At 43.7% G+C, this 19,500-nt stretch overlaps 1 protein-coding gene across 2 annotated transcripts in view; it reads right to left on the reverse strand.

The window, feature by feature from the left end:
* Nucleotides 1-19,500, reverse strand: part of acaca (acetyl-CoA carboxylase alpha) — a 363,222-nt gene that overhangs the window by 85,594 nt on the left and 258,128 nt on the right. For both annotated transcript variants that reach the window (XM_072469570.1, XM_072469569.1), the window contains exons 45-47: nt 16,151-16,294; nt 15,100-15,220; nt 9,804-9,900 (exon numbers count right to left, since the gene is read on the reverse strand). In XM_072469570.1, coding sequence (XP_072325671.1) covers nt 9,804-9,900; nt 15,100-15,220; nt 16,151-16,294 — 362 coding nt within the window. The remainder of the gene's footprint in view (nt 1-9,803; nt 9,901-15,099; nt 15,221-16,150; nt 16,295-19,500) is intronic.

Genomic DNA, 19,500 nt, shown 5'->3' on the forward strand with positions numbered 1-19,500 from the left:
CTCAACCGTGCGAAGTGTGCTTTCGGCCAGACGGAGCTGAAATTCCTCGGGGACCACATCTCAAGGTCCGGGGTCCGTCCCGATGCAGACAAGGTTAGCGCCATCACAGCCATGCCACGACCGGCTGACAAGAAGGCTGTCTTAAGATTCCTCGGCATGGTCAACTTCCTTGGGAAGTTCATTCCCAACCTGGCTTCTCATACAACAAACATGCGCCATCTCGTAAAAAAATCGACGGAATTCAACTGGCACCAGTCGCATCAGCGGGAATGGGAGGAGCTCAAGCACAAACTGGTCACGGCACCAGTGCTGGCCTTCTTTGACACGACTCGCCCTACAAAGATCTCAACAGACGCCAGCCAATCTGGTATTGGAGCGGTACTCCTCCAAAAAGACAGCACGTCATCATGGGCCCCGGTTGCGTATGCCTCACGAGCCATGACCCCTACCGAACAGCGCTACGCGCAAATCGAAAAAGAATGCCTGGGCTTGTTAACTGGACTGGACAAGTTCCACGACTATGTGTATGGCCTGCCACGATTCACGGTCGAAACTGACCACCGCCCCCTGGTCAACATCATTAACAAAGACCTGAACGACATGACTCCTCGCCTCCAGCGCATCTTACTCAAACTCAGGAGGTACGATTTTGAACTGATCTACACTCCGGGGAAGGAACTCATCGTGGCGGACACTCTTTCCCGAGCAGTGAGCACACCACCAGATGCAGAGGGGTTCGTGCGTCAAATTGAGGCACACGTGACTCTGACAGCAGCAAATATGCCAGCTGATGATCCTAGTCTGGCCCACATACGCGCAGAGACGGCGACTGACCCTCTGCTGCAGCGAGTGATGCGCCACATGACGGAAGGGTGGCTAAAAGGGCAGTGCCCCCAGTTTTATAATGTGCGAGATGATCTCACCAATATAGACGGGGTCCTTATGAAATCGCATAGGATCGTCATTCCACACAGTGTGCGCCAGATGATTCTTCGTCAACTACACGAAGGCCACTTGGGCGTCGAAAAATGCAGACGAAGGGCCCGGGAGGCGGTATATTGGCCGGGTATTAATGAAGACATAGCCAACATGGTGCTCAACTGCACAACCTGTCAGAGGTTTCAGCCAGCGCAATCTCCGGAAACACTTCTACCACACGAGATGGTGACGTCCCCCTGGGCGAAGGTGGGTGTTGACCTATTTCACGCGCTCGGCAGAGATTACATTGTTATTATAGACTACTTCTCAAACAACCCGGAAGTCATGCCTCTCCATGATCTGACGTCGTCCGCAGTCATTGGGGCCTGCAAGGAAACGTTTGCTCGCCATGGCATTCCAAGGACTGTCATGTCAGACAATGGACCTTGTTTTGCCAGCCGTGAATGGTCGTCCTTTGCCGCAGCATATGGTTTCACTCATGTGACATCCAGCCCTCTGCATCCACAATCGAACGGGAAGGCTGAAAAGGGTGTCCACATCGCAAAGCGGCTCCTGTGCAAGGCGGCTGATGCCGGATCGGACTTTAACCTTGCCTTGCTGGCCTATCGATCGGCCCCGTTATCCACGGGCCTCTCGCCAGCGCAGCTACTAATGGGTCGCTCCCTCAGGACGACGGTACCTTCCGTCCTGGCACCGACAACAGACCATGAGGCGGTTCTTCGGAACATGCAACTGCAGCGTGATCGCCAGAAAGGTCGGTACGACACACGAGCGACGGACCTGCCCCCCCTGTCCTCCGGAGACAAAGTACGCGTCCATCAACCGTATGGTGGCTGGTCAGCACCGGCCGAAGTCCTCCGACAAGTGGCTCCCCGCTCGTTCCTGGTTCGCATGCCGGATGGTTCCGTGCGTCGCCGCAATCGGCGCGCCCTTCGCCGACTTCCACGCTCACAGCCACACAACACGCCAGATCCTCAACAGGCTTCCGAGGATGACTTTGTGGAGCTGCCGCACATCACGCCCTTTCCATCGCCACCCATGGCCATGCCTGCACAGCAGCCGGTGGTTCTTGATCCACCCTTAAGGCGGTCAACCCGAATTCGTCGCAAACCCATTAGAATGGACTTATAATACAGTTCATATGTTTAATAAGTTGGACAATTTTACATGATAACCTGTTGTTGTTTATCGTTCCAGATGTCGTCTGACTGGACAACTGATCAAATTTTTTTTCTTCTTCTCTCGTTCGCATTTCTGTTATGTTATGGTACAACTGGATTCATGTGACGCACTCGACATCGCCCCATGTACATAGTTCCGTCATAGACACCTGCTGCACACGACACACACACACTCTTAGATGCACTCACGTCACGATCATATTTATTACCACGTAGGCACATATCTTTGTAAAAAGGGAGGATGTCATGATATTCAAACACACACATCATGATGGACACACTAACAGGCAAATCAGAGTACACAACACCACAACCAATCACAGACAAGAACACCAACCACATAAAAAGCACGAGCACGACACCTGGAGGTCAGGAGGTCTGGGGAGAAGGGAACAGAAAGAGCTGATGAAACACCACAAGCAGGGAGCCCCCCACGTGCAGAGTGCAAAGACCAAGTTGTAAATAGTGAGTTTAAATAAAGAAGTGTTGTACCATATGCAACTGTGTTGGCTCATCTGTGTGTCAGAACACCCAACACCACACAGACGTTCTACAGAAAGTGCAAAACAGATTTTCAGGGATGATGACAGGATGGAGAGGTTATGCTCATCAGGAAAAGTTGAACAGGCTGGAGCTCTTTTCTCTATTAAAGAGAAGGTTGAGAAATGACTTCAAAATCCTGAAGGGCTTTGACAGAGTAGACAAAGATGTGGGAAGACTAAAACTGGGGATCATAAATATCAAATGACTAATAAATCCAACAGGGTATTCAGGGGAAACTTATTTATCCAAATAGTGATTAGAATATGGAACTTGCCATCACATGGAATGGCTGAGGTAGATAACATAGTTGCATTTAAGGGGAATCCGGATAAATACCAGAGGAAGGAACAGAATGATGTTGAGATGTTAGATGTAAAGTGGTGGGAGGAGACTACATAAACGGCAGTATCAACCAGTTAGGCCGAATTGCATGTTTCTTTGTTGTAAATACTGTGCAGTGGGCAACGGGGTGGAGCAGCGGTTAGCACTGCTGTCTCAAGGCGCCAAGGACCTGGGTTCGATCCCGGCCCCGGGTCACCGTCCGTGTGGAGTTTGCACATCCTCCCCATGTCTGCGTGGGTCTCACCCCCAGAACCCACAGATGTGAAGGGTAGGTGGATTAGCCACACTAAATTGTCCCTTAATTGGATAAAAATAATGGGTGCTCCAAATTTTTTATATTTTTTAAAAAAGTAAATATTTTGCAACAACTTACATCTATATATAGCACGGTAGCATTGTGGATAGCACAATTGCTTCACAGCTCCAGGGTCCCAGGTTCGATTCCGGCTTGGGTCACTGTCTGTGCGGAGTCTGCACATCCTCCCAGTGTGTGCGTGGGTTTCCTCTGGGTGCTCCGGTTTCCTCCCACAGTCCAAAGATGTGCAGGTTAGGTGGATTGGCTATGCTAAATTGCCCTTAGTGTCCAAAATTGCCCATAGTGTTGGGTGGGGTTGCTGGGTTATGGGGATAGGGTGGAGGTGTGGACCTTGGGTAGGTTGCTCTTTCTAAGAGCTGGTGCAGACTCAATGGGCCGAATGGCCTCCTTCTGCACTGTAAATTCTATGAAATAGCAGCTTTAATGTACAAAATGCCACAAGGCACTTTAAAGAATAGCAGTGCAATTTAAACATTTTTCTGGTGCAGTGGCATCTGCCATATCATGTAAAACAATAAATTTCCACAGTACTAGGTATTATGTTACTGCAGAACTTCTACTAAAACCCATTCTGTAATACAAACTGCAAAAAGCTCCTTAATAGAGCACTATAATGAAGGCGTATATAGGTGACAGGCGACAAGAGCAGGGACTGAGGGGAAATAAATATTAATGCAATAAAAGTGATTCTGTAACTCAACATCAACCACCTTCACAATGCCTCATCACAATGGAGACTCTAACTTTAAAGTATTAGGTACTGCCCAAAAGAAGTCGGCCACCATCACTTAAAACTTAAATTTGAGAAGCATTTACAAACAAAAATCTTTGGCGCAAGTAAAAGTGGTCTCTATTCAAATCCCTGTCACTGTATGAACAGTACAGCCTCTGGGAACTAGGTTATTTACTGAGCGTGATAGACTCTCCACAGGCACCAGTATGATGGGATATTGATACACCTCAAGGTCCCGACTGGACACGGCACTCTCATGACTTGGTCACTCATGTGTAATGTAGCCACTTTCATTTGTGCAAATATCAAACCACTCAACAGCAACGGGGTATTCTCTACATAAAATTGCCAAAATGATCCTGTAAAAAAAAAGCATTTGACAAGATTCTGGCAATCATTCAAAACAATGCTCTAAACCAGACAATGGACAGAAATCCCTCGTCACAGTACACTGAGAAATCAATTCCAGTCTTTGTCAAACACACACACAGATTTATTAATGCAGACAAAAATGTATAATAAATACCAGCTCTATCTTATGCAAATAGATCAACTGGACACAAAATTTGCAGCTGGTCCGCTTTGTATATCTGGCTGAATTTGTCCACTAGCTTAATGGGTAAATGCACACTATGCGTGGTACTCATCTGTTCACAATGGGAAGGTGCCAGATTCATTTCTTGGGACATGATAAGTTAGTTAATGTCAGCTGTGGTGATGGCAGTGTTATAGAATTGGTCTGAACATACTTTGCTTGCAAAGTGAAAATGTGAGCCAGGACTCCACTTCTGATTGATGTTCAGTGAGTCCTGGATGAAAGTTCATATGTGGACATTGGGCAAGCGCAACACTGGGCATGGGCTTGAAAAAAAGAGGATGGTATTGCCTATGAAATACCAGATGATAAAGATCCAGGAGGAAGCAAGCAGCCCTTTCAAAAGACATGGGTTGAAATTGGAAGAAGAGATAACATGATTGAGGGGAAGTGGCAATTAGCTTTGTTTTCGGAGTTCAATTACCTTCCCGAGTTGGAAAATCTCCCAATCCTTTTCCTGAACTGGTTGCAGGTCCAGCTCCACCCTGCACTTTTCCAGCAGATCTTGTTCCCAATGAGTGAATGAGAGGTTTCTGTGGTGTGTGGGACAGTTTTCATGGGTAACACTAATGAAAAGATTTCCTTCAACTCTCCTGTATAGCAATTTTCTGCGCATTGACCATATTTAATGTCATGGGAGAAAGAACTCCTGAAAAATCACAGGAATAGTGATGGTGTCTCTCAAGCCAAGTGCTGCTGTGTTTGTATCTATCTCCTCTTTTCATCTGTATTTTGCGTGCTTGCATTTGTCCCCTGCTTGATCTAGGTACTCGGCGCCCACCGTTGCCTGCTGATTACATCAACATTACCTCTGATTACAACCTGACTTTATAACCAGCTGTGCAAGGGGGTACTGACTAAATGGAGAAACGGGAGGAAATCTGTCTGCAGAAATCACCATACTCTTTTTGCGAGCTTGCTCGTGAAATGGATTGCTCCAGTTGGCATTCTCTAGTGGTTTTGCCTTATGCAGCCTATGTTCCCTGCTGCAATTTTACAATAAATTAAATCCACGCACAGAACAAAACATTATCTACACTTTTCAGAATGCATCACTGAACACTGTTCCTTGGATTACAGTCTGTAATAATCACATTTTAAGGCAGCAGAGCACTTTTTGAAGCCCCTTTGCCATGGGTCATGAATATACTTGCCATTCATTTGCAAAATACGCATTTGCAAATATCTAATTTTTAATTTTCACTGTTCTGTGACAGATTAAGCAATTTTACGTTAAAAGTACTGAAGAGGTAGGAATAATTATTTATCCAGATTATTTAAAAGCAATGGCAAAACAGGCCGGGAAGAGGGGTGTGATCTTTTGTGAGCAAAAACACAAACAAAAAGCACAGCTATCAGGAGGACCCAATCCCTACAATTTAAATGAGTTCCCTGAAGTGGCTATGCCTCAGTTTATTTACAATGTTTTCACTTATTACTTGGTGCTTTGCCTTTGAATCTCTCAGAAGCAAATAGGTGGTTTGAACACTGCCTAAATTGCACAGAGCATTTAAGATCAGCTTTGCTTCCCCCAACAGCCTCGCAACAAACATACATTATTATCTTTCTTAGCAGGAAAAATGTAGAAAGCGCTTAAAACAGTTTTATTTCTCTTCCCATTTCTGCATGTTTCACCATTGCCTCATTTATACACACTCCCACTCAAGCACTTCGGAGTGCTGTGTCATCGAAAACATCAGAGTAATTGCCGTCATTTCATCATGACGAACAAAAGAACAGCCATTTAAATGTCTCTGGAAGATTGTCAGCCAAAATAGGCAAGGATTAATTGCTGCTAAGTTGGGGGTGGTCAGAGGAAGCAGGACAGTGAGGAAGAGTCTATTTCGTAAGGGGAATATAGGGAAAAGAGGGAATACAAGAGCTCTGCTGCGTCAGAGTCCCTTTATATGAGAATGCTGCCAGAGACAACAGTCTCAATGTTCACTGTGGTGCTACTCTCGCTGGCAGGTGTGAAGGACACCTAAACAAATGGGTTCAGCCAGTGACAGGACTGGCACCATTTTGTTCTGGCTGCAGATGACCAGTTCTGATGAAGAATCACACAACAAAAGGCTGAATTTTACACTGGTGGGATTTTCCAGTGGTTCCGCCAAAGTCAATGGACATTTGAATGGCTCTCCCCAATTTGCAGTTGTAGGTTTCCAGTTTTTATTTACAATTTCTAGGATTTGCAGATTTTCTTCAGCCTTCTCCGGTATGTTATACCAACTACAGGGCAGCATGGTGGCGCAGTGGTAGCGCTGCAGTCTCACGGCACCGAGGTCCCAGGTTCGATCCCGGCTCTGGGTCACTGTCCGTGTGGAGTTTGCACATTCTCCCCGTGTTTGCATGGGTTTCGCCCACACAACGCAAAGATGTGCAGGCTAGGTGGATTGAACACGCTAAATTGTCCCTTAATTGGAATAAATTAATTGGGTACTCAATTTAAAATAAATAAATAAAAATGTCATACCATCTACATCTACATACAAATGAGCTGGAATCACATCGATATTAGTAACAAACTCATCAACAGATTTGTACAAAATTTTTCTGTTTGCTATTATAAGGAGTTTCAGTTACCTGGTGAGACTAAAATGGTTTGGATTATTCCCCTTTGAGCACAGGAGATTAAGGGAGATTTAACTGAAACGTTCAGAATAATGAGGAATTTTTGTAGAACAGATGTGGAAAAGCTGTTTCCATTGGTTGGAGGCCACTAAGCAAAGGATGCAGATTAAGGGGTGGGATTCTCCCCTCCCCGGCGGGGCGGGGGGTTCCGGCGTAATGGAGTATCTGATAACAAAAAGCTACAGGGAGTGTCTCCAAGTAGAAAACAACTGCTCAGAGTGCAGAAACATTCCTCAGCTACCTTAAATATCTGTCAGATCCAACATTATATTTTCCCAGCTTGTGGCTAATATCACAGTGTAAAACTCATGATGTCCAATCCCACAGTATTAAAACAAGAATTCCAGTTTGTGCATTCCCTTTTAAACCTTTCAAAATCCTCCCTTTATACTGTGAGGGTAAGGTGGTCTCCAGGAGAAATATTTAATATAATAATAATCTTTATTAGTGTCACAAGTAGGCTTACATTAACACTGCAATGAAGTTACTGCAGAAATCTCTTAGTCGCCACACTCCGGAGCCTGATTGGGTACACTGAGGAAATTCAGAATGTCCAATTCACATCTTTCGGGACTTGTGGGAGGGAACCGGAGCACCCGGAGGAAACACAGGGAGAACGTGCAGACTCCACACAGACAGTGACCCAAGCTGGGAATTGAACCCGGGTCCCTGGCACTGTGAAGCAACAGGCCAAGAATGATGCAAAGTAGCTAGTTCTCCACTTCTTCCACTTGTAAGAAAGAAATGACCAGTGATCAACATCCAGGATTTGATCATGGCGACCAATAATTCATCATCAGGGAACTGCAGGCAGCAACTCTTGCCCTGGAACCCAGTTTGTGTGGACCTTTGGTGAGTTTGCCCTCTGGACCACCTGCATTTATAACGTTCCAACAAATCTCATTCATCTAAATTTTTATTTTGGCTAAACTTGTTTTACTTGGGGTCACCACAGTATTAGGCGATCACCCTTCTCCATCTCCTCCAGTCAGTCACCCATTCCTCTTCCAATCCCACTGAGTTTAAGTCTTCTCAACGCCACATCTTTCCACCTGGACTCAGGCCGTTGATCCTTCTTCTTGGCAGTCCCACCTTGAGGTGGCATGGTAGCACAGTGGTTAGCACGGTTGCTTCACAGCTGCAGGGACCTGGGCTTGATTCCGGCCTCGGGTGACTCTGTGGATTTCCTCTGGGTGCTCCGGTTTCCTCCCACAGTCCAAAGATGTGCAGGTTATGTGCTAAATTGCCCTTAGTGTCCAAAAAGGTTAGGTGGGGTTACTGGGATAGGGTGGAGGTGTGGGCTTAAGAACGGTGCTCATTCCAAGGGCCAGTACAGACTCGATGGGCAGAATGACGTCATTCTGCACTATAAATGCTATGATTCTATGATTCACCTTCATTACTTGGCTCACCAATTTTCCTCTCTACCAAATAGGTGACCATACGATTTCAATCTCTTCTTGGTTACTTTCTTCGATGCTCCCTTAGTCCTCACTGACCCCCAATGTGCTGGTTCCTGATTTTGTCCTCTCTCATTCCATCTCACCATCTGCATCTTATTAGATGGCAGTTGTTGCTCCTCCATTCTTGATGCTGTCCAAATTCCTGCATTATATAAAAAGGCTAGCCTCACAGCCATCTTGCGAATTGTTTTGTGCAGTTTGTGTGTGGGTTTCCTCCGGGTGCTCCGGTTTCCTCCCACAGTCCAAAGATGTGCAGGTTAGGTGGTTAGGTGTCCAAAAAGGTTAATTCGGGTTACGGGATAGGGTGGAGGCGTGGGGTGCTCTTTCCAAGGGCCAGTGCAGATTCGATGGGCTGAATGGCCTCCTTCTGCACTGTAAATTCTTTGATTCTATGATTCCACGAGTTCCTGCTTTTCCTCTTGGTGCATTGTTTTCATTCCACCACTCCGTTTCTTTTCCAACAAATCTCATTCATCTGGGTTCAAATTCAGGGGTTGGGATGAAAATGATCTGATTGTAAAGATTCCATATGAAATGAGTCTGTGAAGGTTCAGCCGAGTTATTATGGCGTACACCACAAACCTCCCTAAATTTGTTTGAACCTTACTGAAGAATAACCATGGCTGTGAAATGGAACAACTGTTGGAAGAACAACTGGCTCTGTTGAAATTAGATTGTATCTCATCAGCATGAAAAACATAATTTCCAGCATCCGCAGCATTTTCCATTTTTGTAAGACATAAAGCGCATATTTTTAATTTCAGTTTTCAAACGCACTCGATTTGAAGCTCCTGGAAACAGGATCACATTACCCAACCACATATCCCATTGCAACAACTACTTACTGCAAGGATGGTAACAAATTTCCGCTAGCACTTTAACGTATAATCCAGTGACTCTAATACCAGTCCCTGTCGGCTGAATGCCTATGGTTTATGGTACAAAAAAAAACACAAGGGGCATCATTCCCTCATAATGGATCTTACCAATACCCTTGATCACCCTGTGGGAGGGGGGAAAAAAAGTGAATGAATAACATAAATAGTAGCAAATTATTTACCTGGCTCTCCCCACCACCACCGTCTGTGCCCAGGGCTGCATGATCTCCATGAACGATCCATTGTCAAAGAAGCCACTCTGCCATTGTCCTTTTTGCGCTGCATGAACAAAGGAAGTTCTGAATGTGTGCCATTTAATTTAAATGTACTCTTTGGGGCGGAATATTTTCCTTTCCCTCAGGAACTTTCTCAATTTTTCTCAGCTGCCTTGGGTGATTCTCTGGTCTCTTGGCTGAGCTGATGTACTTGGGACCTTGGCAAAGTTGCCCTGCAAATAATGTTCATCGTTTGTAGATGAAACGACACATGGGATGCAGGGGCTTTTCACAGTAACTTCATACTTGTGACAATGAAAGGTTCTTGTTATTATTATTTATAGTACAGAAGGTGTCACCCCCAGGCCAAAATAGAGCTATCTATTAATTTGTAGCCTATGGCATGTCCTGTAGCTCAAGTGCATATCCAGGTTTTTTTTAAACTGCGGTGAAGGTTTCTAAATCTATTACTCATTACGGCAGTGAGTTCCAGGCCTCCACCAAATTTTGGCTGAAAATATTGCTCAACGTCCCTCTAAGGCGCGGGGCAAGGTTGAGAAGGCGGGGCCCTCATGAATAACCTCAGCTGGTGTGGCAATTGAACCTGCGCTGCTGGCTTTGCTCTGCAGCATGAACCAGCTGTCTAGCCAAGTGAGCTAAACCAGTCCCCTTTACCTTCTACTGATTACTTTAAATTCTTGGTTACTGACCTCTCACTGATGGAAATAGTTCCTTCTTATACACTCCATTTCGACCCCTCAAATTTATCCACCTCAATTAAATCTCCCATCACCCTCTTCAATCTTTCCACAAAGGCAAAAATGTTCCATTCTTGGCAACAACCTGAAATTTCTTTTGTATCCTCTCGTGTGATCACATCCTTCCTGTAATGTAGTGGCCTGATCTGTACGCAATGCTGCAGCCTGCCTAGCGTTTCAGACAGTTCTAGAATAACCTCCATGTTCTTATACTCCAGGCCTCAGCCAATAATGGAAAGTATGCAATAGGTTTTTTTTTTTTTTTTATAAACTGATTCTTTCACTGGATGTGGGTTTTGTTGGCTAGGCCAGCATTTGTCGCCTGGCCTTAATTGCCCTCGAGCCCCCTTCAGGGATCTATGTACTTGCACACAAAGGTCCCAGAGACTGTGTGAGCTTCCCCTGGGTGCACCAGTTTCTTCCCACAGTTCAAAGATGTGCAAGTTAGGTTGATTGGCCATGCTAAAATTGCCCCAAGTGTCCAAAGATGTGCAGGTTAAGTGGATTGGCCATGCTAAAATTGCCCCAAAGTGTCCAAAGATGTGCAGGTTAGGTGGGGTTACGGAGATAGGGCGGGGGAAGTGGGCCTAAGTGGTGTGCTCTTTCAGAGGGTCAGTGCAGACCCGATGGGCCGAATGGCCTCCTTCTGCACTGTATGGTTTTATGGGAAACCACAGAATTAATGCCTACTCACACGCCTGCTTTGCCTGGTTAACTGAAGTTTTGGAAAAGTTGGTTGGAAAATAATTTGAAAGGGGGCATGAAGGAACAGTTCAATAAATGAACACTTACATGGAAAAATAAGGTAAAGCACAAAAAAGCAATTTAAGCCCCAGAGGTTTAGATAAGCAATCGTGTTAACTTAATCACTTCAGCAAGTGTTTTAATCAAAAGCAAAACTGTAATTACCATATTGTTAGTCTACTTCTCAATCCATGTGACTTCGACCCTACAGTATAATGTGACCATCAATCCTGGAATTATCTTGAAGTCAGGTGCCTTTTACATTCCAAACCTGTGTTTGTTGTCAATGTGAAGAATATCGGAGTGCCATCTTCTGTAATAAATTACTTTAACTTTTAACCTATGGAAGAACTGAAGTAACTTATCACTGGGAATCATCTGCTCTTTAAACCTCTCACTAAATTAGGAGCTGGAGTCGCTGGAAACACTGCTGGTGCAGCATTCCGGAGACAGGACCAATTACCTCACTACAACATAATGAATACTCAAACAAGTGTCTATAGTGTGAAGCTGGGCCATTCCTTTCTCTCAGGACTTAACTCTTTAACCCAAGTAGAGAAAGGAGGACGGCCAGGCACCCTTAAGGCACACATCAAGCTTTTCTGACACATTCCAAGCACTTCAAAAAAATTAATTTGAAGTGCTATTACTATAATGCAAACCGATATAGTTGTCATGTTGCACTCACCCAGGTCCTCCAAAAAGCAACGAGATGAGTAAAGCAGTCAGTCTATTTTTTGTGGCGTTCATTAAAGGAAGAATATTGGCCATAGATTACAGAATAGTTGTCATTAAACATTACCATGTCCACCTGAATCATTAAAACAAGTCTTAGGGTAAAATCTAGTCTGACAATAGCAGCACGTCCCCAATACTGTACGGAAGCATCAGCCTAGATTATGTGCTCAAATCCTGGAGATTTTCAAAATCAATTGTCTTGTCAACAGAGCCCAGCTGTCTTCGATAGGGGGCCTCTGCAAAAAAATGTACATTTCAATCCATCTAAATATCTAACTTGCGTTGTCTCTACTTCAAAGGCAGGGAGGATAGAAGTTTGCAACCAATGTATTCCTTGGATGAAATGGCACAGCAGGCTGTTCCATGATGCAATGCCCATTATCTACATCAAGAACTGCTGAGGCACAATAGCAACACTAGCCGTTGTTTAAATTATTCCAAAATTGAGAAATATGGATGAAGGGCATGTCAAAGCGATGGGGTAAAAAGGAGGAAAAATCACAAATGAGTGATTCGACGAGTCCAAACTCAGGCTTTAATCTGTAGTTTATAGTAAGAAAAGAGGCACAATGAAGTAAGGAGCTCCATAACTTTGTGACCCTGAGAAAAATTAGAGCAGGGGGCATTGTGACGATCTTTGATTTCCACACAAAACATACGGTAGACTCCAATCAGAAAGATTAATTTGTCCAAGAACTCAAATGTCCACTATAACCAAATGAGCATTATAACGGATTGGTCCGTAAAGCAGAAAATTGAAATTCCCAGTACCTTCCCTGATTCCATGATCCATAATGTGTAGTGCATTACTGAGAAGTGCTGCCCAGCACTTGGAACAAAGTTTATTAAATAGCTTTTCAACCATTCTTCCCCAGTGTGCTGCTCAGAATGTTAGTGCGTTTCTGTTTTCCCAGTCCTGGCCTAAAACTGGCATTTTGAATGGTGCATGCCAAGTTAAGACGTTACCAGAACTGCTCCACCGTGCAGTCACCAATTCAACCATTGAATCACTTGGAGTTGAAGATAATTAGCAGCAATTAGTGACTTGAGGTACAAACCCATTCACAAGCTGCATGTTATAACTAAAGCAATCTTCACTGGGGAACTACCACAAAGATGACGACAACCATCTCAGCTTCAGGATGTCACTGCAGGAGTTCCTCAAGGCAGTGTCCTAGGCCCAACCATCTTCAGCTGCTTCATCAATGACGGGGTTGCTTCACCAATGAGTGCTGAAGTGCAGCCATAACATGGAATTAGGTGGGTTTTGATTTTTGCAAAACAGAATCAGTGTCCCCAAGGGATTAAACAAAGACGGTCTAACATAATTCCACAGTACATCTTTCTTTTTTGGATAACTACAGAATTAAATGTTAAACTATCTGTATTTCAGCTGTCCCAGTGCAAGCAACTCTCAGATATTAGCCTTGACTGAGTTAACCCCAGGTAGACCAGTGATAGGAATGCCAAAATTAGACTCAATGCCCCCTAACCCTAACCCTGGTTAGGAACAGGAAAAATTATCCACAGCTCCCACTTCAGATCACATTTCCATGCACCCTGCTAAAATTGTAAATCTGCAGAGGCCCAGTGAGCACAGATCCTCCACAATCAAGAGTCTGCCAAAACTCATTGTCAAATCCACCTGGGCATAAATAAATGAGTTGTGGTACAGCAGACGGACACCATGACTGAATTAGAGGTCATACCAATATCTGCATGAAGGGAGGGCAGAAAATTGGAAACCACAGCAAAACTGGAGTCAATAGGAATCGGGGGGAAACTCTCCGCTGGTTGGAGTCATAGCTGGCACAAAGGAAGATGGTTGGAGGTCGACCATCTCAGCTCCAGGACATCCCCAAGGTAGTGTCCTAGGCCCAACCATCTTCAACTGCTTCACCAATGACCTTCCTTCTATTATAAGGTCGTGGGGATGTTCGTAGATGACTGAACAATGTTCAGCACCATTTGTGACTCCTCGGGTGTCGAAGCAATTCATATCCAAATGCAGCAAGGCTTGAACAATATCCAAGCTTGGGCTGTCAAGTGGCAAGGCACATTCTCACCACACAAGTGCCAGGCAATGACCATCTCCAACAGGAGAGGATCTCACCATCATTGACATTCAATGGCATTACCAGTACTGAATCCCCCACTATCAACATCCTGGGGGTTGCCATTGACCAGAAACTGAACTGGACTACCATATAAATACTGTGGTTACAATAGCAGGTCAAAGGCTAGGAATCTTGCGGAATGCAACTCACCTCCTGCCGCCCACTAAAATCTGTCCAATATCCACAAGGAGTGTAATGAATGTGCAGCTCCAACAACACTCAAGAAGCTTGACACCATCTAGGACAAAGCAGCTTGCTTGATTGCTACCCCTTCGAAAAACATTCACTTCCTTCATCACGATGAACAGTGGTAGCCGTGTGTATCATCTATAAGATGCACTGCAGGAACTCACCAAGGCTCCTTAGACAGCACCTTCCAAACCCACAATACTACCATCTAGAAGGACAACAACAGCAGCAGATACCTGGGAACACCACCGCCTGGAGGTTCACCTCCAAGTCACTCACCATCCTGACATGGAAATATATCGCCGTTGCTTCACGATCGCTGGGTAAAAATCCTGGAGCTCCCACCCTAACAGCACTATGGGTGCACCTACACCTCATGGAGCACAATGGTTCAAGGCGGCAGCTAACCGCCTCCTTCTGAAGGGCAGCTAGGGATGGACAACAAATGCTGGCCTAGCCAGTGACACCACGTCCTATAAATGAATTAAAAGTAAACAAAAATGGGCATGTGGGAGCTCAGACTGCACAGTTTTAACTAAAGGCAAAATTGGAAGCTCATGTAACTGGATGCTTGATAGCCAAGTACAATAGAGGGTACGAGTCAATATCACCTCAAACATGGCTGCTTAACTACGAATTTCTCACCACGTGAAAGAAAGAAATTTGCCCAGTAATGCAACATATTGTAACCAGAGCACAGAAATTAATTTTCCTTACTTGGGTGAGGTCGTCCAGCAAGCATCCATCGAGGATCATAAGGAGTTTTTGTGGGAATAAACTCAATGGTTCTATCAAAGGGATCCTTGGGCTGGAGAATGGGCACTGAGCTCGACATATTCTACATTTAAAGCACAATTTGAAAATCATATCAGTACAAACTCGACAAACCAGTCAAAAAATATCATAATGTGGAAAGAGTTGTAAACATTTTTCTAAGTTCAATGATTGAATAGATTATAGAACCGTCATTGAATGTAAGTAGTAACATCCACAATAGATCCCTCACTGGAAACCATGAGACTCAGTCACCACAAAAAATTAAACATTTCCTGGGCAAACATGGGTACAAATATTTATCCACAACATATCCTCTTCCCAAAGTCTACATCTTAAAAATGATCGTTTTCAATTAAAAGAAGCTTTGAAAAATAATCCATCATCTTCATTCTCCTTGCAAGTTTTGTTATTGCTGCTATCCTGGGTGCACCTCAGCCCTTATCTTCTGTTAGCTGTGTAACATTGTAGTTTATTGACTATTAAGCATAGTGCACAGTGTGTGTTATTGTCCATTATATATGTAACAGTGCATATTATATGTTGAGTGTAACACTGTTGTCTCTTAAGGAAACATGCAGGGTTTTGTCTCAAGTTTTATGGCAATGTGGGTCATTGTTTGTTGAGCAAGTAACAGTAAGGCTATGGTCCTTTAAGCAATAGTCCATGTTGCTATCTGTCAGACATGTAAAAGTGTGATTTATTGTCTGTTAAATAAAAGTATGTGATGATCTGTTAAAAGTGTGGCTGGGATATTGTTGTGCTGTCAAAAATAATTGCATGCTATGAATTTTAAAAATAGGGTACTTACTAACTATTATTTGTAAAATAAACACCAATGTGGGCTATTGTCTGCTAAGTTTATAATACCAGTTATTCCTGTTGAAGTGGGTTACTGACTATAATTTTCTCTGAATGGTTATTGTAAATAATGACTGGCTAACACAATAAAAGGTTCAAGCATTTTTGTCAATATTCAAATTAGAATACAAACCTTTGGCATGTAGGACAGCCACTGAAGGAGGATAACAACTCCCTCAAAGTCGTCATAGACAGTTGTGTGGGTCACACCATTATTGTGCATTATCTGGACCCCTCCCAACTGGTTGTTGGATGTATACACCTCTCGACCAAGTACCTTGGAAATTAAAAAAAGTTTCAATGTTAGAGCAAATGATTAAATCGGCTCCACTGTTACGCTGATGGCTCAGGAGGTAAAATCTGTGTCTTTGCAACCAGAAAGCTCTCTACTGACTGCCACTGAGAAGACTCATGGAAAGGGTCCCCCATTGCCATTAGGATTCAGCATTTTAAAGGAAAGTAGGGGTGAGCAGTTGAAACAAATTGAAAGAAACTGCAGCTTGAAAATTAACCACTTGAGGAATAATCTTGGAATCTGCACCTGCTATATGGATGCCCATTTACGCATGATACGTTTGAATTTCTTACAGAATTTTACAATTGAAAATCAAAAAGAAACTACTGAATTCTATTGGCAATTCCAGTTGGGCACTAATTACAGGATGCTCAAGTGGGAGACAAACATGTGCAAAAGTCTGTTGATTCGTACATCTTTATCCCTGTGTAAATAAAAGAGGAAAATACAAAGAAAATTCATCAACACAGTTAAGGACTTTTCATTGCATCAAGCAAACCTTACAAATAAAAAGAAACAACAGGAAATCGGAAATAACTTAAGAAAATTCTAGATAGGCACAGCTGTTGATTTTTCTGATGCAGATCCCTCTACAGAATAAAGAATCTACACCAGAATTAAAAACCAGGTTATTTTTACAGTGCCGTCAGACCCGCTAGCAATTCCCGTGTTGTCCGTTTTTATTTCTGCCAGGGCCTAAACAAATTTTTTGTTGCCGTCTTGTTCAGCATAAACAGTAGGATATTGAACATGATCCATTCTGTTGGAATGGTGAGCGGGAAGATTATTTAAAAAGGCAGAACTCGTTGCAGGGGTAAAAGCTCCAGAGCAGGAAGCCCCCAGATCGGATTCTGGTTCATGTGCAGTCAATAGTTTGCGACTGGGAGAACATTCAAATTTGCATTAGTGTCCCAGGACGGAGAGAAATCGCCTGGAATTGTTGTTGCTTCTGGTGGCCCAGCAAAACGTTACTGGAAGTGCAAAGGTGGAGATGAGACTCTTGAATATGCTCAATGACAGTCTATCAATGTTCACAGAGCGGAGTACTGGAATATTAGAATCCACCTGGAACATTAGGTTATCAGATGTCAACAGCTTCAGAAGAGAAAAAAAGAGGGGGAAAATGATATCAAAAAGATAGCTTTACTAATAACCAGGAGTACAGTCGTGTCACAGATAATATTCTAAACACATCCCTGTACCCAAACAAGATTTTTCAGACCACTTTGTGCAGTGATAAAGTAGGTTTAAATGTACTGAAGGCTAATTTGGCTGCGGACTTCTAAAAACAAATGATCAATACTGCCCACTTGTAGAATCAGTGTTGGATTAATGGACTTCCTGGAACTAAGGTATCGTGCAGTGTGGTGTAATAATTACACCAGTATTTTCACTGTTATTCAGCTGGCATTAAGGTAGAGTCCCATTTTCCCATTTGTGCATTATAAACCTTGCCTGTAGATGTAAATCAGGTTCCAGAATTGAAGGCACTCAGCACTGGAGACTTAATCAGCAGAGACTCTGACTGTAACACTCCTGAACTGCCTTTGCACACACCTTTGCTCTGTCCATTTACCCTTGGGGTGGACACCAAAGGATGCAACAAGCCATCAGCCACTCAACGTTCTGCCTGGCCGTGTAGGTATTTGTAATAATACTTCTGTGCCACGGGCAGTTTATTTTATGAGGAGAGAAGCACATCATTGCAAGCCAAACACATCATTCTGACACCATCTGCAATAAAACACAGGCTGAGATTTCGACTGCATCGGAGAGATATACCGCACAATAAAAACCAGCAGCGCAGTTTATGCGGTAAACAAGCTCACCGCTTCCCCCCTCTTCACAGTGGAGTCCCTTCAGCCCAAGTTCCTCATTATACGATTTATGTGATGATAATTCTGAACACACAGGATGATAGCTCACCTGTGACAGTGAGTTACCAGAGTTCTTCCGCCAGTATGAAAAGCCTCATAACTCAGCAGCTCTGCATGTGTTAGTCAGAGTTACAATGGGCTTTTCACAATGAAAACAAAATAGCTGGAACCCACTTCTCAAGGGTTCAGAGAAAGAACAGATCCATATACCGGAAATATATTTTTTGCGATAAATTTCAACTATTAGGCTTAAAGCCGAATAGTAAAAAATAAATACTTTCACATCAAAACCTCTTCACGTGGTAAATTATCTTTTGAGGTACAGCGCCTACAAATGATCTTTCGAGGTAATGTGCCTGTTGCTCCATAACAAAATAGCCACATTATTGTACATAAAGGCAGGAGTGACGTGACCAATTAACTTGTCTTTTGGTGCTATTGATTGAGGAATTTTGGCAAGGAAACTAGGAGATCCTTTTTGAATTGTGCCTTGGACAGCCACTTGACTGCCAAAGCAGGCAGGTGAGAGTTCAGTTTAAAATTATGCCCAAACACGAGGGCTACTCCAGGCAACTACAAGTCACTCACCGGTGAAAAGAAACTCAACAATATAATTCTTACTCATTCACTTAAAACTTTATGCTCTTGCAAATATAGATTTCAAGACCTGAACCTACAACTAGTTGCACACTTGTGTCCATCGCAATCTAATGTATTGGGTATTCTGAAACAAATGAACATGGCTTTCTGCAGGCTCGTGTTTACACCCATCATTTTACCTGTGAGGCGAGTTTCCACCAGACAGCTATGTACCGATAAAATACCCAGCATACCAAAGCTACAACTCTTACATCTACAAAGCAATACTAGAATAGGTATCCAGAGAATGTAACAGTGACGCAAAGCCAGACAGATGATGCAGACGGCATGGCCAGCAGATTACTGGGGCCTCAGTCCACCCACAATGTCTGCAATCATCACCCATGTTGACCACAACAACAATGACCTTGGAGCATTCGTCTGCAAGTTTGCCTGTTACAAGATAATACAACCATGGCACTGACAGCAAATTCCACACCAACACGTCCATGTAAAAGTGGACCTACTGCACAAACACAGCACTTTTTTGTTCTATTCCATTCAAGAGGCCTAGAAAAGGTAGAAGATTCCCACTCTCAGACGAGAACCGGAGACAACTAACTTTAACAAAACACAAGAAGTACTTTAACATTCATATGACCACTCAGTAAGTTGCTCACTCCATTTTTTAATTGCCCAATTTATTCCTGAAGTTAATAAATTACTCACTAC

This window comes from Scyliorhinus torazame, chromosome 12, assembly GCF_047496885.1.
Source record: "Scyliorhinus torazame isolate Kashiwa2021f chromosome 12, sScyTor2.1, whole genome shotgun sequence".
Lineage (NCBI taxonomy): Eukaryota > Metazoa > Chordata > Chondrichthyes > Carcharhiniformes > Scyliorhinidae > Scyliorhinus > Scyliorhinus torazame.